This window comes from Macrotis lagotis, chromosome 8, assembly GCF_037893015.1.
Source record: "Macrotis lagotis isolate mMagLag1 chromosome 8, bilby.v1.9.chrom.fasta, whole genome shotgun sequence".
Taxonomy (NCBI): Eukaryota; Metazoa; Chordata; class Mammalia; order Peramelemorphia; family Peramelidae; genus Macrotis; species Macrotis lagotis.
This window is the reverse complement of record NC_133665.1, coordinates 138865083-138888391: the sequence shown is the minus strand read 5'-3', so window position 1 is coordinate 138888391 and position 23309 is coordinate 138865083. Positions and strand designations below refer to the sequence as shown.

Here is a 23309-nt window from a genome sequence, read left to right as displayed (position 1 = left end):
CATTTCTAAGTCCAGCTTTGACGGTCCATACAGTTAACTCATTTTAAATGTAATTTTCAACAGCAGAGGGGAAAAGAGTTTAGTAGTTTCAGACTCTGTCTTTAAACACAAATGCATATAACTTTTCTTGGGAGGAGTAGAGTAATAAGAGGGAGAGATGAAGGAAGGAGGCCACAGTAACTGTGATGTTTTAATGCTATGGTAAGGGCATGATGCCATCAAAGACTTTTTGACAGGAGCCATGGGTAAGTGACTCCCTTTCTGCTGGAATTCTGAGGGAGCTAGAGTTATTGGGGTTCTAGTAGTTCTAGAATATTACTTTGAAATGCAATTCAACTTCCTATTTTTTTTCCCCTGTCACCTTCCTAAGTTCCCACCTCCAAGTTTCCTTCTATAAGTCATCCTGCACATCTATCTCTTAGGTGATTTTCCTTCTGTTTCCTCACAGTTTTTCAGAATAAAATGCAGATTTCTTAGATTAGCATTCGTAATCTTTGCAGCTTTACTTCATAATTACTCTTTCTGCCCCACCCCTGACAAACTGTTACCTGAGGTTCTTCCCATCTCATCTGTCAGCTTTGAACCCCATGCTTTGTTCATGCCACTGACCACATCCACTATGTCTGGTTCTTGATGAGATCCTTTCTTTCTCTCAAGATTTCCATTAAACCCTTTCTGAGCTCTTGGGTTATATGTGATCTCTTCCACTTCCCCAACTCCCAATCCCACTTCTCTAAATCTTTCACACCATCCTCTGATACATTCACTAAAATATGCCTTGTATTATAGTTATTTGTATATCTCCAACAGTGAATGGGACTGTGAACTTCCTTGAAGGCGGGGATTCTATCTCATTTCATTTTTATACCCCTACAGTCTGTCGAGCACATCCTGATCCTGAATACTCAGACATCAGTGACAGGTGAAAGTTTCACGTATACTCAGGTTGAATATTTGTTGTTGTTTGAGCCTAAAAGGGAACTGTGGAGATTGGAAGCTTCTGGTACTTTCAAATCTTTTGCGAGGCCGTTTTTCTCTATCATATGAAAACACTACTAATTTTCTGTTGTGTAATTTACTTTTTAAACTCTTAAATCTAAAAATGTATCCACAACTTTTCTACAAAAACTTGTAATATGGACAAAATGTCAAGAAAAGTTAGACAAAAGCTTAGATGAAACAAAAACATATGCTGATGTATACAAAATTTATAAAAAAAAGCATATTATAGGCAGTAAAAATGTCTTAAATGACATAGCTACAAATTTAAATTATGGAAAGACATAATTACAATATTTTCTTTAATAAATTTTCTTTGCATATTTAGTCAATGTCTGGTTTTTTAAGATAAAAAAGGAGATGAATTTACAGATACCCTTGCTTATTATACAAATTAAAATATTCAAATAGCCACATGATTTGTAAAAATACATAAAGAACTTACATCACTACTTGTATCTTGATCTTCCTAGGGTGCTGAGGAAGTATATTGCCATTGTAGTAAGAAAAAAGCTACTAAAGAAACTAGACAACAATTTGGGGACTGAAATTACACTTGATCCCCAGCAAAACCAAGAAGTACAATTGAATTTAGGGTCATTTTGCTCCCTTGGCCTTATTTCATAGCCTTGAATTGTTTTCCCAGAAGCAGGAATGGATTTGCATTTATCTATCCATATTGTCTCTCTAAGTCTTCTTTAAGAACAATAGCATACAACTGTGAGCTTACTGGGCAGAATTCAGGGCATGGTCTGTGGAAATGAAACAGAGTGAGATTAAGTGGCACCATGCTCTAACCACTGAGCAAACTGGCCCTAGACCCTACTGTCACTAACATAAATGTGAAAGAACAATCACAAAAGAAAGATGGAATGTTACTATGAGAAAGAGTACCAGAAATTAGGCAAGTCACCCAGGAGTGGCCACCATGTGGCCATGTGCTCAGTGTTTTAGTGGGGTGAAAACAAATACGGGGCAGGTCAAGCACTCTTAAATATGATTCTAGCATCAATATCTCTTTCCCATTAAAAACAGACTCAGGCAGGGACATATGCCCAGGTGATCCAGAAACAAAGATGTTTTCTGGATCACAGAAAAACCCAATCACTAGTTTGCCAGGTTTCTAAGTAAGACAAAAGAGGAAGTGAAGAAAGGCCATGTTCAGGAGGTGAGTCTGGGTCTCATTTAGCACACTCCTCTTTTTAACCCACTGGTGGAGGAGTGATAAAGCTGGAGGACCAACCCTTGTATCTGCAAGGGGGCAAGAGCTAGCCCATCACACTTGGTTGGTCTCCCTTCCTTTTATTATCTCAGGGTCTGCAGTAGCTACAAAAGGAGCCTTTATTTGCAATTCTAAGTACTGGATAAGTTGGGGCAGCTAGGTGGTGCAGTGGATAGAGCACCAGCCCTGGAGTCAGGAGTACCTGAGTTCAAATCCAGCCTCAGACACTTAATAATTACCTAGCTGTGTGGCCTTGGGCAAGCCACTTAACCCCATTTGCCTTGCAAAAACCTACAAAAAAATACTAGATAAGAAGTCTCCTAAGCTTCTTTCTCTCCACCATCTCTTGGCAAAATGTGGTTCATCAGCCTTTTTGCAGATTTCCCTGCAGAGCCCCGACTTACCTGAGGCTTTGTCTCCACACACCACACAGTACTCTACCACTTGGGGTCGCTGGACATCTGTTTTCCCCAGCAAGCGCTCCACAGAAGCAGAATCTGTCACAATCTAGGAAGTTTGGAAACAGTCAAATTGGGGATTACCAGCAGAAACACCTAGCAGGTAAAGGGTGAGGGCTCAATGAGATCCTTCCTTTCTCTCAAGATTTCTATTAAGCCTTTCTGAGCCCTTGAGCTATATGTGATCCCTTCCACTCCCCCAACCCCCAATCCCACTTCTCCAAATCTCTCACACCATCCACAGTGGAGGAGTGAAGAGGAGTCTCCAATGCTGAATCTCAGCATTGTAGCCTCTAACCTGGCACCTCCATAAGGAAGCCTGGGCCCACTGTTCACCTGAAGGCAGCCACAAAGGTCGCGCAGGTGGGACGGCATTTTCCTGGAGGATGTCGCTAGATACAATTAAGACAATATTCTGAGAATTCTCTCTCTGACTCATCCCTGGGTTCACTCAACAATAAGGACAGGTCTTGAGGATGCAAAGCAGTCATCCTGTTTTAACTGCCAGGAGCCTGTGGTCCCCAGCTGAGTGTACACTGACCCCTGGGATGACCCTGTCCCCATTTGAAAAATGAGGGGACCAAGAGGCTGAGAGCTGGCCACTACAACCTGTCCATTTGTGGCCTCTCCAGGGTGTGATGCTGGTCACTTCTACCACCCATGGTTTTTGGGTGTAAACTTACCTGGAAAACCCAAGCAAGCAATAGCCTTCTGGTAGGCAACTGAAACAGGTTGCCCAGGAAGGTCAATACTGCTTTTGCATTGGGTCACAGGACCTCTAAAACCTTCTATCTTTCTCTTCCTTTCAAAATGCACCAATGATATATGCAATCAATTCTCACTCTATCAACAGGAAAATGTACATAAAGAGTGTATCCTCAATTGTGGCTATTGTTAAGGCTGACAGTCCACATGTTAAAAAAAATATCACTAATATAAATCCATTTTTTTGAGATTTGAAACAAAAGCAATATCCTCTAAACTATACAAGAAAATACTTCAGCAAGACAGATAGCTGAGATTATGCATTTCCAATGAAGGGAAGTTCTCTGGGAAAGGAAGAAAAGGGTTTCTTACTTTTCTTAAAAGTGTATCTGAAATTGATATTTTATAGCTTTGAACTCACGCTAAAGGGAAATACTTTGCTTCCCCTAATATCTCACTCCTAGCTTCTTTCTTAGTGCTTACCAAAATAGAGGGACTATAGGCTCAGTCTCTAGGGACTGAGCTCCACTGCGGCCCCCAGCAGCCCGATGGCCTCTCCATGGGCAGGGCAGGGCAGTGGAAGCTTCCGAATGGTACTTTTTGGAATTCTCCCTCTCCTAGTCATTCACTGGGCAAAATGAAACAACTGCCAGGTTTCCTGAAATCTTGGCCCTTGGTGGGAGGTGGTGTCCTTTTTTTGGTCTTTATAATCCCAAGCCAGAGCACAGGACCTTATACAGAAACCACTTCTCTTTCTTTCACTCTACAATCCCCACACACTTCTGCCAGGATGCTGCTTTGAAGATCTGTGCCCTGGCCTCCACTACTGAACTAGGGAACTCTCCTAAGGCAAACTGGGCCTCAGGCATGTGGGCGAGATGGCCTTCAAGGATCTCTCCATCTCTGAAGCTCTCTCAGTTGAGTAGTGTATGAAATGGAATGAGATACAGAGAACCCAGTAAGAGGGACTGACGTGCTGAGGAGTGGGACACTGGGATCAGGAGGCTGGGCTAAATGCCACTACGTAGGCAGCATGGCCTCACCACTTTTGTGATCTGAGCAATCACAACCTTCCCAATCCTGTAGTTTTTGAGGCTAGGTGGAAGTTAAGAGGGTCCCACTTGATTGAGACAGGCAGAGAATAAAGAGTGAGTGGCTGGAGTCAAGATGGAACCCTATTTTAAAGTGAGGAGAGCCAAAATAGATGGAATGAATCAGAGAAAACACACCACAGACAAGAGGACCTTGGAAATAAATAAGTCTGTCTCTGACAAGAAGCTTTAAACAAATCTTTCACAATAGGAGGCAGAGACTGGCTTTAACCCAGGGTTGGAGGCTCAGGACCCTAGCCTTGCTGGGTCAGCCTAAAGGGAACAAGAACCAGGCACTGGTCTGAATGTCTCCTCAGCAGAATGAACCCTGGTTCCTACTGACTGTGCTTACTTGGATTCTGCCAGGAACCAGGTTGTCCGTGGTGGTGAATATAAGCTGCTTGGCACTGGATGTCTCAGGTGATGCCAATATCACCTTTCCTGTTCCAGTTCCATCTGGACTGGCCAAGATAAATTGCTGTTTCGGGGATACGGAGGAGTCCACTGCAGTCACTATCTGGATTTTCTGTCCTGTTTGCTGATCTGTCACAATCTATAAGATAAAATGCAGGAGGATTTTGAGAAGCACAAGATGACATTTATATTCCTAAATGATGCTATAGAGGGGAGATGTTTTTGAAAGGAAACAACATAAATAACTGTGGTTTGGACTACTACTACTATGGTGACAATAATAACTTACCATTTAAAAATGTAGTAGAAAGCTTTGTAGTTTTCAAAGTGGTTTCACTTCTATTGTTCTACTGATCTTCACAATATTCCTTTAGGCTAGTATTATTATCTCTATTTGAGAGATCAAGGAAACTAAGGTCCAGAAAAATGAAGAGATTTGCATAAAATCAAGATCTCATTCCACTAGGAACTGGATCTTAGGAGAACTAGATCTCAGCCTAGTACTCTGGTTCAGGGGTCTCAGTTGTGGATCTGGTGGGAAAAGGAAGCTGGCAAGAAGCAGGAGGACTAGAATTCTAGTTCTAGCCCTGGCACTCACTGAGCTTGTAAAATAAGAATAATCAATACTTGCAAGAACAACTTTCTAGAGTTGCAAGCAAAACACTGTGAACCTTTAAGGGCCATAGAAATGTCAAACATTATTCCATCACAATATCTCTCAAATTAATGAAAATTTCTGAGCTTGAGAACAGGATTATGCAAACTGAACGCTGAGCTTAATACAAAAGGGATACCTATTATACAGTGTGTGTATACAGTCACATATAAACTTAAGACACATATATGTGCATACATACACATAAAGTTCAAATAAGGCCACTTTGCTGGAACAGACATCAAATAGTTCAAAAATGTAATATAAAATATAGGAAATGTTAGTATAAAATATGTGACTCCTGAATGAGTCCACAATTTCCGGATGGACAGGCTCAGGCAGTCTTATAGGTTAAAGACAATCAAAGGGAAAGGGGACAAAAAATCCCCCCAAAACCCTCTTGTAAATCCTTGTTATAACCTTCAGAGAGAGAGAGAGAGAGAGAGATCCAGAAGAGAACTGTAAAACAAGGACATTTTAAGATATTTCTGCTAAATTGGAAATGGTTAGGTAAAAGCTGCTGGCCTCTTCCCGGGGAATGCTACAAGAGAATGTTTTGTTTTAAAAGGTTGCACCAGATGGCCTCGGAGGTTTCTTCCACTCTGTTCTTCTATTCTTTTTTTTTTCCTTCCTTTTATAGATACCTATGCACACAGTTGTAAATTTCTTCCCTAAAGCAATTTCCCTGCTAAGAAATCTGAAGTAGGGTATAGTAATCTTTGTGAAGACAGTCTTAATGTGTAGTTAATTCTCAGCTTTGGAGTGTAATCAGATGGACACACTCTTGAAGACAGAAATCCAGAACCAGGAGAATATTGTATAAATGATCACCAACATTGTGTGATGATCAACTAGGGTAGGCTTAACTCCTCTCAGCAAAACAGTGATCAAAGATATTTCTAGAAGACTTGTGATGTTAAAATGCCATCCATCCACATCCGGAGAAAAAACTGGAGACTGAATGTAGACTAAAGCATACTATTTTCACTTTTTAAAATTTGTTATATTTTTTCTTTCTCAAGGTTTTTTCCCAATTGTTTTGATTTTTCTTTCACGATATGACTAATATAGAAATATGTTTTAACATGATTATACATATATAATCTATACCAGGTTACTCACTGTCATGGGGAGGGGGTGGAGGAAGAAAACTGGAGCTCACAATCTTACATCATATAAATGTTGAAAACTATCTTTGCATGTAACTGAAAAAATGTTTTAAAAATTACTTTAAAAAAAAAGACATATATCCCCTGCCAATTATGCCTTCTTTCCATATTTATCACTTAGAGTTAGAGGAGATCCTGGGACTATTTAGCTAGTTCCTGAAACAGTAGTATAATTCAGGAATTTGTTTCACTTAGTTACACATTTTTATTAAAAAATCTTTTTTCTTTTCAACTAGGGAGAGGAATTAGGGAAACAAAAAAAAAAGCAAAACAAAAAAAAAGCAAAAAAATTAATTTAAAAAATACAAAATTAACAAAGGTTAATTTAAAAAAAATACACTGGCATGTGTTATGAGATTTTTGTAGACTTCTTTTGCAGAAAGTGCCTTAATGTGGAGATCTAAGTTTTAAGTCTACTGGTTGTAATTGCTACAATTTGAATCCCAATTTAAAACGGCCTGTGTAATAATTTTCTGAGAATGTCTAACATTCATGGCAAATACTAGTAAAGAGAATCCTTTTTTAAAAAAAAAATTTTAAATTTATTTAAGGCACTGGGGTTAGGTGACTTGCCCAAGGTCCCACAGCCAGTCAATTATTAAGTGTCTGAGGTCTGGGACCTGAACTCAGGTCCTCCAGACTCCAGGGCCGGTGCTCTATCCACTGTGCCACTTAAGTTATCCCTAGAGAATCCTATTTTAATGTGTTTGCTAGAACATTACAACTTGCTAGACTTTACTAAACCTCCCCAAAAACTCATGTGACTGTACAAATAGCATTGTCCTGGTAATTTGAGTCCAGGAGTTTTCTCTGCTCATTGGCTGAATAATCTTGGGCAAGTCATCTGAATTCTCAAAATCTCAAAACAAGGGCACTGCCTGCCTACTTTACCCTAGCTCACAAGTTTGTTAGGATTAACAGACTACCTGTGAGCTACACATGGATGAGTTCTAGGGGACTACTGAGGGATCTCATCAAATGCTTCTTCTATTTGTTTATCAAACCAAATCCAGTCTCAGTGACTTTGCTCAGGTGGTTCGCTCCTTTTTGGAATCACTCCCTCGGGGAATGCTGCCTTCCTCCAGGGCCCCGCTCCATTTCTTCCTTCTGCAGGTTATTCTTGTTCCTATCAGCACTGCTGTCTCTTAAAATTACTTTCTATAAACTTGTGTCCAGGTAGCATATAATTGAGGGCACAGCCTGTTCCCTCTTCATTTGGCCCAGTAACCATTTGTTGAATACATTCATTTGGACGATGAAAATCCTTAAATGTGTCCTCTGTAAACTATCAAAACTTGGGGTGGGGGTGGGGGGTTAAGTAACGCAGTGGATAGAGCACCGGCCTTGGAGTCAGGATTACCTGAGTTCAAATCCGGTCTCAGACACTTAATAATTACCTAGCTGTGTGGCCTTGAGCAAGCCACTTAACCCCATTGCCTTGCAAAAACTAAAAACAAAAAAACCCAAAAAATTTGGGGTGGGGATTTGTGCAAAAAGAAGCATTCTGAGCTCTTCAAGGCTTTCAAGGAGACTTAGAAATCTGGTCTTCCCTTGTTTATCCAACTTTCTTTCTGACAACTCCCCATAAAGCTACTTCACAACCATAATGTATTCATTTTGATCCATAAACCTTTAGTCTTCAACAGGAATGGAGACCCATCTTTTTCTGCAAATTCTCCTTATCTTTGAAGAACTAGACAAAATTAAACTTACCCCACAAGCCCTCTTTGGACAATGCTACAACTCCTTAGTCTTCTCTTTAAAATTACTATAGAATACAATCTGTACCACACAAGTTTGTGCTTTGATTCTGATAAACATCTGCTTAATGAATGAGTTACTGCCTTGTAATGTTCTCTAGATGCTTTCTGTATTAATCTTTTCTCCATCAAGATTGAGCTCTGGAAGGGCTAGGAACATGTGTTGTTGGCTTATTGCCTCTGTGGGTTTCAGAACAATGGTGTCTGAATGGGTAAATACCACTATAAGATCGTCTCTATAAGATTTTTAAAATATGCTGAGTAAGGATCAATGTAGATGCTCTTAGTACAAAGACAGGAGAAGAAAGAACAGAATGAGGAAAGAAATCAAGGGTGAATCAGCTCAGAGGCCGAGGGAATGACTACAAGGTGGAGAGGATCTCTCACAGACATGGAAGCAAGAAGACCTCAGACAAGAGGTAGAGGAAGCCTATAGAATGAATGGGCCCCTGAGAAATGATTAAGACTAGAAAAATCTGAAAATGGATTTAAAAAACCACAATACCACCAAACCAAATAACTTCAAGATATTAAAACCTGGAATGATGAAGCAGAATGGCAGTTTTGAAGAAGTTTATGTCCTGAAACCAGATTTTAGTATATTTGAAAGGAATACTCCTCATCCCTAATTCTAACCCCACCCCAAGTCTCTCCAGTCCTTATATTTTCAAATCCAAGTCACAGAAACCTACTGAACTCTTTTTTGCCTCTAAACTACCTGAGATCTTCAATACCTTCTCTACTGTCACCTCTACCACCCCAGGAAAACAATCTTCTTCGAGTGTCTTGATATCAGGTCATTTTGAGAGGAGTCCATCTTTATCCCCAATATTACACCCCCATCTCCAAAACTTTTTATTTAGTTACCTGCTTGAACTGGGGTTCTACCCAAGCTGACTGAAGACCTATAGTTTTAAGCATCTCTAGCTTCACTAGGAGCACATGATGATTTCAAATAAGTATTGAGTCCTGTTCCTCAGATGCAAACATGAAGAAATATATAGATATTATGTATTAATATTATTATAACTTCATTATTCTTAATTTGAATAGGTTAAAAAAAGCCTAAGGAGAGGTGTTGGACAATCTTTCTCTTTTTGTAATTAAAGCAATATTTTAAAAAAAATTCTAGTTACTGATCATACTCACTCATGTTATAATTTTCTGTGTCCTAAGCATTCTTCTCTGACTTTAAGAGCTTACTGATGCCATGATAGAAATGATGATAAAAATACCATTTGAAAACAATATTCCTACAGCAGTCTGATTTGTTGTTCAATTGTTTTTTGCTCACATTTGATTCTCTGTGACCTCATTTGGGGTTTTCTTGGAAAAGATACTGGAATGATTTGCCATTTCCTCCTCCAGCTCATTTTATAGATTAGGAAAATGGGGCAAACAGGATGAAGTGACTTGCTCAGGGTACCCTAGCTAGTAAATGCCTGAAACCAGATTTGAACTCAGAAGATGAGTTTTCCTGACTCCAGGATGGCACTCTGTGATCTCCAAGATATTTTTCCTCCTTTCTTCAATGGTTCAGTACCCGATTTCCATTCTTCCACTCCACCCTAGTGGAGTCCTCTTACTTGAGACTTATGTATGTATGTACATATGTACACCCATGTGTACACATCCATATGCCTCTGAACAGTCTTATCTTCTCATTTAATGATCTCTTCAATTCCCATGACCTTCACCTTAAGTAATAATGACAGCTAGCACTTACATACAGCTTTAAGGTTTGCAAAAACTCTTTACCCATTTTATCCTTCCCACAACCCTGGTAGTAGATGCCAATATTATCCTTTAATTACAGTAGAGGAAACATGGGGGTAGATATAGAGGTTGAGTGACTTGCTAAGGGACATAATAGGATTAGCTAATAAGAATCTGAAGGTGGATCTAAACTCCCTGCCTGAGTTCATCACCTCTCTCTCACTGGGCTTCTGCTTCCCTTTTGTCTACAAATATGCCCAGGGCTCCTCTTTCTTTGATCCTTCCATCTCAGTTAGCTATTGTCCCATCTCTCCTGCTTTTTGTGGCTAAATTCTTTGGGAAGGCTATCTATTCAGAGGTGCCCCTATTGTCTCTTCTCCAATCTGGCTTCTAATTCACCATTCAATCCACTGCTCTCTCCAAAGATCTCTTAGTTGCCAAACCAATGGCCTTTTCTCAATTCTTCTTGACTTCTGTGAAGCTTTTGACACATCTTCTTCTTGCTGATCTCTTTTCTCCTGGTTCTCCTTGTTCTTATCTGAGTGCTCCTCTGTCTTCTTTGCTGGATCTTCATCTAGGTTATGCTCATTAACTCTGGGTGTCCCACCGGATTCTGGACTCTTTTCCCTTCTACATTATTTCACCTGATCTCATTAACTCTCATGGATTCAATGATCATCTCTATGCTGATGATTCTCAGTTCTTATCTAGCTGTAACTTCTCTGCTGACCTAGTCTCACACCTCCAACTGCCTTTCAGTCATCCTCAATCAGATGTCTTAAGAGATACAATATGGCCCAAACTGAACACTCTCTTCCTTCCACACTTCCCTAAGACTGTGGAGGACACCACCTTTCTCCCAGGTCCCCAGGCTTGCCTAGGTGTTATCTTCAACTGCTTACTCTCTCATCTTCTATGTCCATTGCCACAATCTGTAGATTTTACTTTTTCTCTTGAATGTGCCCATTTTCTCCTCTGATGCTGTCATCACCTGATGATTGGATTATTGCAATAGCTCCCTGGATGGTCCCTGCCTCAAGTCTCTCCTCACTCTTGTCATCCTTCATAAAGCTGACATCATGATTTCCCTAAAGTACAGGTATGACCATGTCATCCTTTAGCCTTCCTACTAAATAAACTTCAGGGGTTTATCACCCACAGGATCAAACAGAGAACCCTCGGTGTGGCATTCAGGACCCAACTTCCCGTCTTCTTCTATCCCCTCCCGGGTCATCTTCCCTCCGGTGGGATCAGCCTCCTTGCTGTACCTCGTGCCATCTCCTGACTCCAAGCACTGTCAATAGCTCTCTCTTCATCACCACCTCCTGGCTTCGCCTGTAGAGAAGACCTGTTCATTACTTACTAGATAATCTCTATCTAGCTTTTTGTACACAATTGTTTGCATGTCATTGCTCCCATTAAGAATGAAAAGTGAGGGTTTTTGCCTTCCTTTGTAAATCCAGTGCAAATAGTAGGTACTTAATAAACCCTTAGTGACTGACTGGAAACCGAGGTATTGTGACACAAGTGAAAGTATTAGAGACCAGGGTCCAAATCCCAGCTTCATATGGTATTCAGCATGAGCTGACCCTCAATGACCTTACTACAAAATGAGGTGTTGTACTCTGCAGTCAGTAACACACCTTCCATTTTGAACAGCCTGTGACTATGTTCCTATCTTATGACAAGGGCCCTAGTTTTGGACTCTGACCCATGGCAGAGCCTTCCCTACCACCACATCACTGGGATTTAAAGAAAGGAACGTCATCAAAGGCAACCAGACTAAGAATCAACAACTAGGAAAAAGTGTTTTGCATGTGTGGTTTTTAAAGACAAACAAATCAACAGCATATAAGGTTTTATTAATGTTCTTATTGTACATGAACACCAAAAGGACAGCTGCAGATGGAAGTTGGCCCCACCCTGCCTCACTCACAGCTAGAAACCCCTCTCAACCCAGTTCATGCCCCCACTACATTTTCGCTCCCTCAGCACTAGAAAGTGGCTGTGTCCTCTCTGCCAGCCATGTGAGTATTTATGGCTCTAAGTAGAGGCAAGACCAGACAGTCTCTAAGTTCCTTTCTAGTTCTGAAAGGAGATGATTTTATGATGTGAAGGCTGCCATCTGGGTCTCCTCAGCTTTATTTTCTCTGGGAAGGACAACTCCAGTTCCTTTAAAACAAAGCTCTATAGTCTTTAACATCCTGGTCATCCTTCTTTGATTATTGTCTAGTTTGCCAAAGACCTTCTTGAAATTTGGGCCAGAAATGAACATGATACTCCAGACACAATCTAGCCAACAGAGAATACAATAGAGTTACTATTTCTCTTAATCTGGACACCAGATTTTTATTAATTTAGCCCAAGATTATATCAATTTTCTTGACCAATGAACCATACTTTTGGTTCACATAAAATTAAACTCCTAGTACTTTTTTCTTGAATTCTGGTCCAAACAGATATTCTCCAGACTATTTCTGAACTTCTTAATATTTGGCTTGTTGGTTTGAGATCACCATTCTGGTTTAATGAGAACATGTATTACCTATCCCACTTAAGTTTAATGTATCTATAAATCTGATAAGTATGCTTTCCATCTCTATATCTAAACTACAGACAGAAATATAGAATGTTTCAGGGTCAAAGAGAAAAAGAATTCAACATATCAAAACTTCTTCAAGTTGTTATCAATATATTTGAGGAAAATAATCTCAGTGATAAAACTTTAAAAGTTCAAATTATAGAATATTTTAACTTTGAATTAGAAATTTGATAGTACTTCCTCCATGAAAACAAGTAACAGGGAAACAATCTTTGTGGCAAACTTCTCTGATAAAGATCCCCAATCCAAGATATAAATATAAGCTTAACAGTCATTCTCTAAAGGATAACTGGACAGAAACAGCTTTCAAATGAAGAAATAAAGCGATCAATAACATGTGAAAAAATGTTCTAAATCATCAAAAATTGGAGAGATGTAAAAAAGCAATTCTGAGGTTCCAAGCCATAGCCATGCAAAGATGACAAAAATGGAAAATGATCAGTGTTGGAGGTCATAGGAGAATAGGCACATTGCTGCAACATTGCTAGAGTTGTGAACTGGTCCAGTCATTCTAGAAAGCAATTTAAAATTATGACTCAAAGGTCATGAATTGTCCATATTCTTTGACCCAGGAATACCACTACTAGGCCTAGACTCCAAAGAGATCAAAGAAACAGGAAAAGGACCTCTATGTACAAAAATGTTTATAGCAGCTCTTTTTGTATCAGCAAAAAACTGGAAACCAAGGGGGTACTCACCTATTGTAGAATGAATAAACAAATTATATCTTATTTGCAATGAAGCTGAATGTTTATTGGGTCATAAGAAATGATGAAATTAACAGTTTTAGAGGGAACTGGGAAAATCTTCATGATCAGATGTGGAGTGAGGTGAACAAAACTAGGAGAACAACTGAACAATGAAAACAAATGTTGTAGGGAAAACAACTTTGGAAGACTTTAAAATTTTGATTAATGAAATGATAAACCTTGAGTCCTGAAGACAGGAGATAGAAAGAGCAACTTTACTTTGGTCAGAAAGGAAATGCACTTAAAATGTATAATGAGACAGAATTTTGGACATGGGCAATGGAGGATTTATTTATTTCACTTTTTAAAAAAATTGATTTTCAATGGGGGTGGAGAAAAAAGGGATGTACTATGGAAAGATAATAAATGCTTCTGAAATTAAATTAAAATTAAAAAAAGATTTCTTCCTTAAATTTTGAATTAAGAGATAGAACTGTTCTTGATCACTAAAATGGAATAATGTAGTCAAAACTTTATCCATGGACTCCATCTAGAGAAGATCCTAATATATAGAGAGGTTCTAGAAAGGGAAAGACTGCCCCAAGGTAATAAAAAGAAGTGAATTACCTGAATACGTTGTGGTGAAGCAACTGAAGAGTCTGTAGAGATTATCTGGATGCGCTGTGAGGGGCTGGTCATTACTGGAGATTCACAAAGTGATGTCTGCACAGTCTGTACCTGTTAACAATCAAGAAATAGTTTTACTTCTGTGTAGAGACTCAAACAAGAAGCATAATACATTTAGAAGGGTTTCACTCTTGACATGAACAGCCTGCCATTTCTCCATCTTCTTCAAGTGGGATCCTTTTAGAACAAATATTCATTCCATATAGAGCAGGAAATATTTGAAGCCCATAAGGTTATGCTGAAGATAAATCTTTTATGAATTTCAAACTGGTTAGGATTCAGGACACAGAATTACAACACAGAGACTTTACCAGAAAATATCTTGAAACAACTCACTGAATATTGTAAAATGTTAGGATTGAGAGACAACTGTCACCATAATACTGCATATAATATCAGAATAAAGGTAAGAGAAATCATTTTTCAGGAGTGGTCACCTTGTTTTCTCAGCAGTCTTTGATAGACAGCTAGAGATGGTGTTACTCATTCATCAGAGGTTGATGATTTGACAAGAGGGATGTTAACGACTTTGTATGAGAAGGTAAAGTGAAGTTGACACTTAATACTAAATAGAAGCTGGCACATAAATCAAGAGCAGCTCAACATGGATTAGCAGTGGCAATCAATCACAGAGAAGACTGGGGGCTGAGTGAAAAGCATTCTCCAGACAAGGTATGAACTTCTCTGTACCCGTGACAGCTTCCTCTAAGCCGGAAGGAACCTTTATCTTTCCTCCAGGCTTCCCACATACTCCCACAAATTCCCTCTCTCTCATGTCCATTATCACACTGTGTTGTTTTATGCCACCTCCCCCTGCACTAAACAATAAACTCTTCAGTTCATGGACTTAGTCACGGGAATCTTACAATTTTCCACAGAACCCAGTACAGAGCCTTGCATAGTAATCAATCACTTTACAAGAAATGATTAGGCACCCATAGTCTACCAGGTACTATTTGGTACTGAGCATAAAAAAACAAAAATGCAAGGAGCTCTGCCTGCTTATCAGGAGAGATGACATGTATAGATGTAAATACATACAAAATGAATCTGAATTAACTGGGGGTTTTGGGGGGGAGGGCACTAACAGCTGGGAAGACCAGGAAAGGCTCTCTATAAAAGGTGGAGGGTGTTTAAAGAAAGAAGGAATTCTGAGCAATGGAAGGGAGGGACAAGGCCCAGCCTGAGGGCGGTGCCAGGAGGGGAATGATGTCACCTTGACTGTAAAGGGGAGCTAGCTTGAGAAAATCATTCTAACAAACAGATCAGGATGAATTAGAGTGGACTGGGAGTCAGAAGAGATCAAAGTTCAAATCTTACTCCTGCTCGGGGCTCTGAGTCTCAGTTTTCCCTTCTGCAGGATGGGGAAATAATAATTCTTGCATTATCTACATGTGTAATGGGGATTAAATGAGATGACCTTTTTAAAGGCTTTGTATTTTAAAATGTCATATAAATGTCTGCTATTATTTTTTGTTCCCTTTGAGAAATATTTTTTGAAAGTAAAAAAAAATATATATATATAATTTATATATATGTATATGTATACATGTATGTATATGTATATTTATCTGGCTCATAAGCAATTAATTCACACAATTAATTCCCAAAGGTTACTTTTCAAACAAATGAGTTATTTAAATTTTTGCTAGCTTTATGTCTAAAAAAACTAATAAAATATGGTCATTCTGACAGAGTACCTGATAACCCCTATTTCAAACCCTATTTATATGAGGCTATTGCCCCTTTGCAAGTCAATCAGATATATTTTTCACTTATAGTGGGGGAAGGGGGAAGGTGGTTCTATCTCATCAAAGGCAAGGAAGCAGGAGATGGGGTCAAGTGGTCAGTCTGGCTAGAATGGAGGCTATGTGAAGCAATGACAAATGAAACAAGGCTGGAAAGAGAAGCAGAGCCATGGTGAGAAGCTCTTTGAATTGCCAGTTATACAGTGTCTAAAACTGGTCTGGAGCACACAAGATTCCTCCCCAAATGCATCCTTCTTCCCGCTCCCCCCCATCCATTCTTCGAGTCCCCCAGGTTTCTCCTTTTAAGTCATTGGAGATTTCATTCTCCCTCATCACCCTCCTATTGTCTTGGTAGTTGGGTACCTCCAGCCATTTTAGCTGGACTTTTTTTTTTTTTAGGTTTTTGCAAGGCAATGGGGTTAAATGTGGCCCAAGGCCACACAGCTAGGTCATTATTAAGTGTCTGAGGCAGTATTTGAACTCAGGTACTCCTGACTCCTCCAAGGATCTGCTAAAGCACAGGTCTGATCCCATCACATCCCCTGCTCAAAAGGCTTCAGCCCTCTCCTTGGAGTCTCTGAACTGAAGACTGCTCCCTACTACTCCCACCCACTTTCCAGGTGATCTGGCTGACTTCTTTTTCCCTGTGCATGTAGTTCTGTCTCTCATTTCCATGCCTTTGCCCTCTCCTTAGTGGGCAAGTCTCACCTCCTTCCAAGCCCAGTGTAGAGGGCAACTTTACCCCTTCCTCTGTGGGGCTACTGTACCTCCTTCCCTTCACTCCCCCTGGGAATATTCTGTACTGATTCTGTGCCCGTTGTCTCTGCTGCCTCCCAAGTAAAATGCAAAGTTCTGGAGAGGACACTTTACTTTTGACTTTGTGTCAACTAGGGACTGGCCTACTGGAGGTACGCAGTCAATGCCTGCTAAACTCAAGCAAACTGAATTACAGATGAACCATAATAGCTTTCCTTTGGGTTAATGGACTTCTAAGGTCCCTTCTGATTCTAAATCTCTAATCCTATAATCCAATTTTGAAAAATTACTCCTGCCAGGACTAAAGAAATTAAATTAGGTCATTTCATATTTGCTATTTTCCCTGGACTGAATATTTTTCAGGTCTCTAAGCTGAAACAGCTGCTAATTTGACATGATCAATAGATACTTTAAGGACAAATAGTAAGAAGACAACTGATGGGCTCAGGAGACCAGGGTTCAATGGCAGCTAGGCCTCCCACTGACTGAGTGGTCTCCAGCACTTGTTTCTGCCTGTCTGACCCTTTTCAAGTAGTGAGACTGACCTTGAATCACAATTCACAGATTTAGGAGCTGGAAGAAGGGGCCCTCAAGATCATCTAATCAACTTTCTCATCTTATAGTTGAGGAAACTGAGGCCCAAAGAAGTTCAGGGATTTTTTTCTTAGAATCATACAAAATACTAAATAATTAGTGGAGTTGGACTAAAAAACTCATTCTTCTGACTCCAATCCAGTCAAAATCTCCATTAAATGACTTTTGAGCTCTAAAATGTGATTATTCTATTCATGTAAAGAGATTAGAGGATGTGATATCTTTCAAAAACATACCTATAAGACATTGTGGGCTTAATGCTGAATCACGACAACAGACAGCTCCTTAGTATGTCCAATAAGATTGGGGAGATTTACTTAATTGGGGAATTACCTTAATTAATGTTATTTCTAGGTCTAGAGAACTGTATTAAAGATTGATAGATATCAAATACTGAGAAGGGTCAAAGTTACATAATAGGATATCCTTTTATGGGGAGTTTAGAAAGTGAGTTTAGAGTGAAAGGATTTTATACATGATCTAGTCTAACCCCCTTAAATATACAGGAGAGGAAACTGAGGCTAAAATTACCTAGTTCAGTGGCTTGCTCAAAGTCACAAGACATGTAACAGAGAGAACTGAGAATTCAGGCACAGCTTCTAAACATCTTGAATAAGGTAAGCATGTAGACTCCTCCTGTCACTCCCAGTCCTCTCCCTTCTGGAACACCAGGACCATTAAACCCTCTGCCCTCATGCTGTCTGGTGGGAAAGGAGAGGTCGTATGTAAAATGAGAGTTAGACCAGAGGATCTCTGCTATCATAACTGGGGCAGCTGGGTGGCACAGTGGATGATAGTACTGGGTCTGAAGTGAGGAAGACCTGAGTTCAAATTTGGTCTCAGATACATACTTAGCTGGGTGACCCTGAGCAAGTTGCTTAACCCCGTCTACCTCAGTTTCCACATCTGTAAAATGAGCTGGAGAAGGAAATGTCAAAACCACTCCAGTATCTTTGTCAAGAGCATCCCAAGTGGAGTGATAGAAGAGTTAGACATGACTAAAACTACTGAACCATCACCACCACCACCATAATTATTCCATGACCACCTCTGAAATAAACTGATATTATATTATTTATATTGTAAATTACTGATATCTGCTCACATGTATTACACTTCCTTAGGATATTACAGGATCCTAAGATAAAAGCTGAAAAAGATTTGAGAGGTCTCCTAGTCATCCACCACCTTATTTTCATAGCTCAGAAATCAAGTCACTTGTCCAGGATCACAAAGTCAGTAAGCATCAGAGATGGGATTTAACCTAGGTCTGGGCCTCCAGATCTCCTATCCTGAATATGGGAATTCTACCCACTCTAATTTTCCTCATAAGTTTATCATGAGGAATGGATATGATAAGAGTTTGAAAGGTGTAAAATACTATTATAAATTTAATTATTTATTTTACTTGTGATGCTGTCACAGTTATCCAGAACAAAAATATTCAATGCTTCAAGTATTTCATAAAAATTTGCTTAATCAAGTACTTAGAATCCTTTTATCCAAGAAAATCCATTTACTAATTGTGGCAAAGTGTGTAAGAGGAAAGAGCCAAAGTGGAAACAATGGAGACCAATTTGGGGGTTATCATGTATTCTCTGGTTAGCCTTGGCTAAGTCAATAACTTCCATAGTTTCCTCATGGGAATAATAATATCAGGACCACATATCTCACAGGGTTACTATGAGGAAAGAATCTTATAAAATTCAATATACTGTTTATAATTCTTAGTACTATTAATAGAAAAGTTGTACCTGTTATCGTTTAATTTTTTCACTGGGGAAGAAATGTTTTGTTATATGGAACTAAAAATACTTCTTTCTCATTTTTCAAAAGAAAGTTTTAGGAAAAGATTTATATACTATGTATATTTATATACATATATTTATTTCCCTAACAGATGAACATCGAGAGGGGAAAACCCATCGCATTTGGCCTACAAAATCTGAACTATCCAAACTATGTTGGTTCCCAAATATATAATTAATTAGGCGCTTTGCCTATAACAATCCTTTTTTGTTTTACAGGACAATGGATAGGTTCTCAGCAGGATAATGATACTCAAACTTTATGACAGAACAGATCATCATAACCACCTACGTGTAGGTCGAAAACCTCCAACACTCCCCCCCAATTACCTCCCTCCCAAATAGGCTTATGGTCTGTTCTCTATAATGTACCCAGACTGAAATCATGATTTAAAAGACTAAAAGGGGTCAAGTGTTTCAAGTAGGGAGCATCTGTCAGACACTGTCTCTGCCTATCATATTGAAGCAGGTGGAAAATTAAAATGCAGTTGTAGTTGTGTGGGATAAAAAGCCACTTCAAAAAAGTATAGAGACTCCTCTGAGCAAAAAAGGAAAGTTTATTTTGACTTTTCTCAAGAAAAGGGCATACTCCAGGTCTCACAAAGGTAGTGAAGATCAAGGAGCTGCCCCGAGGTGACAGTTAAGCAAGATTATATGGCCTAGAATGATTCCAACCTGATTGGTTAAGGTTTTCAGAGTTAAAATCTTTATGCAAGAAATCTACCCAGCAACAAAGAGAAGAATAAAATGATTTCATAGAATATTATCTCACCATCCAGATGGTGAGGGTATCAGAAGAAGATTTCTAATGACCTTCAGTTGTCTATCTAAATGAATTACTGTCTGAGTATACAAGGTCTTCTAAGGAACTCTTATCTTCTCAGTTTAGCACTTATCAAACAAGAGGAAGCAGGCTGCTGTTCTCCCAGTGCATTATCAAACAGGTGGCTAAGACCGCAAGGTCTCTTCTCTGGAAGTATTCCACTATGTCCCTCCCTAACAGAATCAAGGCAAGGTCTTTCTGGAATAGTCCACTATTTCCCTCCCTAGCAGAATCTGGAGGGTGTCTGACTGGGGATGCAAGGCCTCTCTCCTAAGAATAGTCTAAGGGTAATAGTCTGTCTTTGTTTTAATGATTTTTAACCCTGAAAGGACCTCACCAGGAATATTAACTCTTAAGAGGGAATAATCCACTCATAGTAAAAGGTCAGTAGAAGAAAGGGGTATCTTTCTATGTCACAACTTGCATCTTAGAGGAGACAGGAAACTGCATGTCACCTCCACACAAAGGATTATAAAGTACAAGATCAGTTTGTTGGGTTTCTAAATTGTTTTGTGAGATTATTCCTAATAGGAAAGGGAAAACTAACACACAAATGCCAAACAAGCACAGCCTTTTGTTTTTGAGTTCCAGACGCAACGGCATCAGATGTGATTTACTTTTTCTTTACAGTAAAATGGGAAGACTTTTTTAAATTTTATTTTTGCAAGGCAATGGGATTATAGTGGCCTGCCCAAGGCCACACAGCTAGGTAATTATTAAGTGTGTCTGAGGTCACATTTGAACTCAGGTACTCCTGACTCCACTGCGCCACCTAGCTGCCTGAGACATTTTTTTAAAATGAGTTAAGTAAAATATTTGCAATCTTACCTGCAGAGAACTTAAGTGGTCATAGCCACCAAGGAAAAATCTAGGGGTCAGTAATGATATGAATAACAATGAAATGGGTACTGTATCTTTAAGTGCAAATTATTTTCATTCAAAAAGAAAATATTCAATGTTCATTTATATCTGTGGAAACTGGGCACACTTATGAAGCTTGATTCTGCTTTGATCATAGAAATGCCCAGCAGGTGCCTATTCTGAAGCTTTAATTAGAAGTAACTTGGTATGGCAAGAAGAAAAATGGGCCTCCTAATAAATTTTAAGGGTACATCATTTAAAACATATTTTCCTAACAAATATTCTCTTGAAATATGTGCTTACTGAAAATACTGCTTTATAATGCAGTTCCCTTAGCAGCAAATGCCATTCTATCTCAAAAAAGAAAGATGATCTGCTACCACAGCCTGATCAGTTTGCTCTCAGGAGCTGCTCTAAACCTGCAGGACTCACAGAGTCGGAGCCTTCCTGCAGCTTCACTGACATTTTTCTTCAGCCACCTCTTAGATGGCGCCACACCAATCAAAACAAAGCAGGGAATTTAAAGGCTTTCAGATGTAAGCACAGCCATGTGTAGGCTGGCGGCTGCTGGGTCGGCTTCAGGTCTTTGGGAGAAGCTGGCCAGAGCCAGCCCCCACTCCTCACCTGGCCTCCAGCCTCTACACCGAAGTCCCCAGATGGGGGCCACCTGCCAAGGAAGAGACAGAACCACCAGGCTCCCCACAGCGCATCTTTCTCTGAACAGTTCCTTAAGCTACTGTACTAAAGAAGCAGAGCCGCCCCCCCAGAGATGAAGTCATAAAACTAACTGCATTACTATAGAGCCACCTACACGGAGAATGACAGAATGGCAGAAAACAACTTCAACATCAGACGCTGCGACACAGACACACAGACACACAGACAGACTTACACAAAAGACATTCAGATAGTCACATACACAAACACACAGGCAGGCAGACAGACTTAGACAGAGACACACACAGACAAAGACATTCAGGCAGTCACACACACACAGACACACAAAGACAAACACATGGAATCAGGCCCAGGAGAACAACTTGTCTCACTGAGTCAAGGCAGAACCATGATTACCAGGCTTCCACAGCAGTGTTCTTTATCTTATACAATGCACATTAACTTTTTACGGAAAAGCATGGTAACTGACCATTTGCTTTAATACCATGAAAAATATTTAGTTCACTTGAAGTGAGTGTTGAAAAAATACAAAATTAGATGATAAAAACTACATATATATTTAGAATTTTGCTTGGATGGATGGAGGGCCTTTAGGTAGATTTGTATGGTTTGGGGTTGAAGAATGAAAGCAAGCTGACTCATGGGGTCAGGGATGGAAAAGAATAAAAGCTTAGGAGCCCTAAGTAAAAACCTAATGTTTATTTTTAAATGATAAAAAAAATCGGAACATGTTCTACTCATATACTTTTTAAATTAAAAAGGGAAACAAAACAACTTTCAATCTTCTGCATTTAGCTACATTATGGGCACTTACGGGAAAGAGAAAGAAGAGGTAAAAGGAAGAGAAATGCTCCACTTTGTATGAAGTTTCATAATGACCAAGATTCTTTTAGTATCTCCTGTAAGGAGGCAAAATTTCATTCACAATTGCAGAATCTCAGAGTCCCTTTTGTTCAATCCATAATAGAACTGGAGTCCTGTATGTAGACTCTAAGTAGTCTCTAGCCAGGGGAAACATGCTCTCATCTGAGGCAGACCATTTCAATTCTGTGGCTCTAGGTGTTAGAAGTTTCTCTTAGGCCATGATCTACAATCACATTGACAATACTACCTCCCAACAAGGTAGACTGGGATCCAGTGACACTTAAGAGAATTCAATCCACACATATGTCCCCATTGATTGTGACTCATGTTTTTCCAAGAAATCTACCCAAGAGGTCCCACCCAACATTCCGGGGGCTTTCTTCCCATTCTCAACACATTATGTGGATTCCATTGGTGCACCCACTGTTTGCTCCTTACTCTCCCTCTATGACAGGTCCACCTGTCTTCATCTTGATACACATTCCTTTGATGGCATCCTTTATGATGCTTCTAGCTAACTTCTCATCTGTAATGTGTTACTCTGGCCCACCAAGTCTCTTCCCTACACTTTTTAGGACATCAACTTCAACTGTTCAGAAGCCTGTATTATTCCAAGACATTCAGTGATACAATATCATTAGAAGAAATATTAGTGTTAAAAAATAGGTTTCCCATCTTAGGAAGCACAGTCATTAAAATAATTGTAATTTTCCTAAGACAATCCAACTGAACCTCATTCTTTCCAATTCTGGGCACCTATCTGTCCAGATAGATGTACAAACAATGGTCTGGCTCCATGGGTAGACCATTCAACCAGGGCTGCTGGGAAGGTCAAATGAGGTCATCTTTGTAAATCAAGCAGCACATGGACACCCAATAACTCTTTTCATGTCTTTTTGTCTTAATGGGTTGCAAAGTGGTACAATGTAGAGAGAGAGGGGGGCCTTTGGAGTCAGGAAGACCTTCATTCCAACCTTGCCTGACTTAGTAACTGTGTGACTCTGGGCAAA

General features: G+C 39.6%; 1 protein-coding gene across 6 annotated transcripts in view; it reads right to left on the bottom strand.

Moving 5' to 3' along the window:
• Window positions 1-23309, bottom strand: part of NR2C2 (nuclear receptor subfamily 2 group C member 2) — a 137649-nt gene that overhangs the window by 25551 nt on the left and 88789 nt on the right. For 4 of the 6 annotated variants that reach the window (XR_012470984.1, XM_074198487.1, XM_074198483.1 and 1 more), the window contains 3 exons: window positions 14108-14218; window positions 4828-5028; window positions 2626-2728 (listed from right to left, as the gene is read on the bottom strand). Coding sequence is in view for 5 of the 6 variants with exons in the window: in XM_074198483.1 (XP_074054584.1) it covers window positions 2626-2728; window positions 4828-5028; window positions 14108-14218 (415 nt within the window). In the remaining variant the exon portion in view is untranslated. Of the gene's footprint in view, window positions 1-2625; window positions 2729-4827; window positions 5029-11457; window positions 11525-14107; window positions 14219-14604; window positions 15674-23309 lie in introns of those variants that run through there. The other 2 variants (XM_074198485.1, XM_074198486.1) reach the window with 2 other exon arrangements.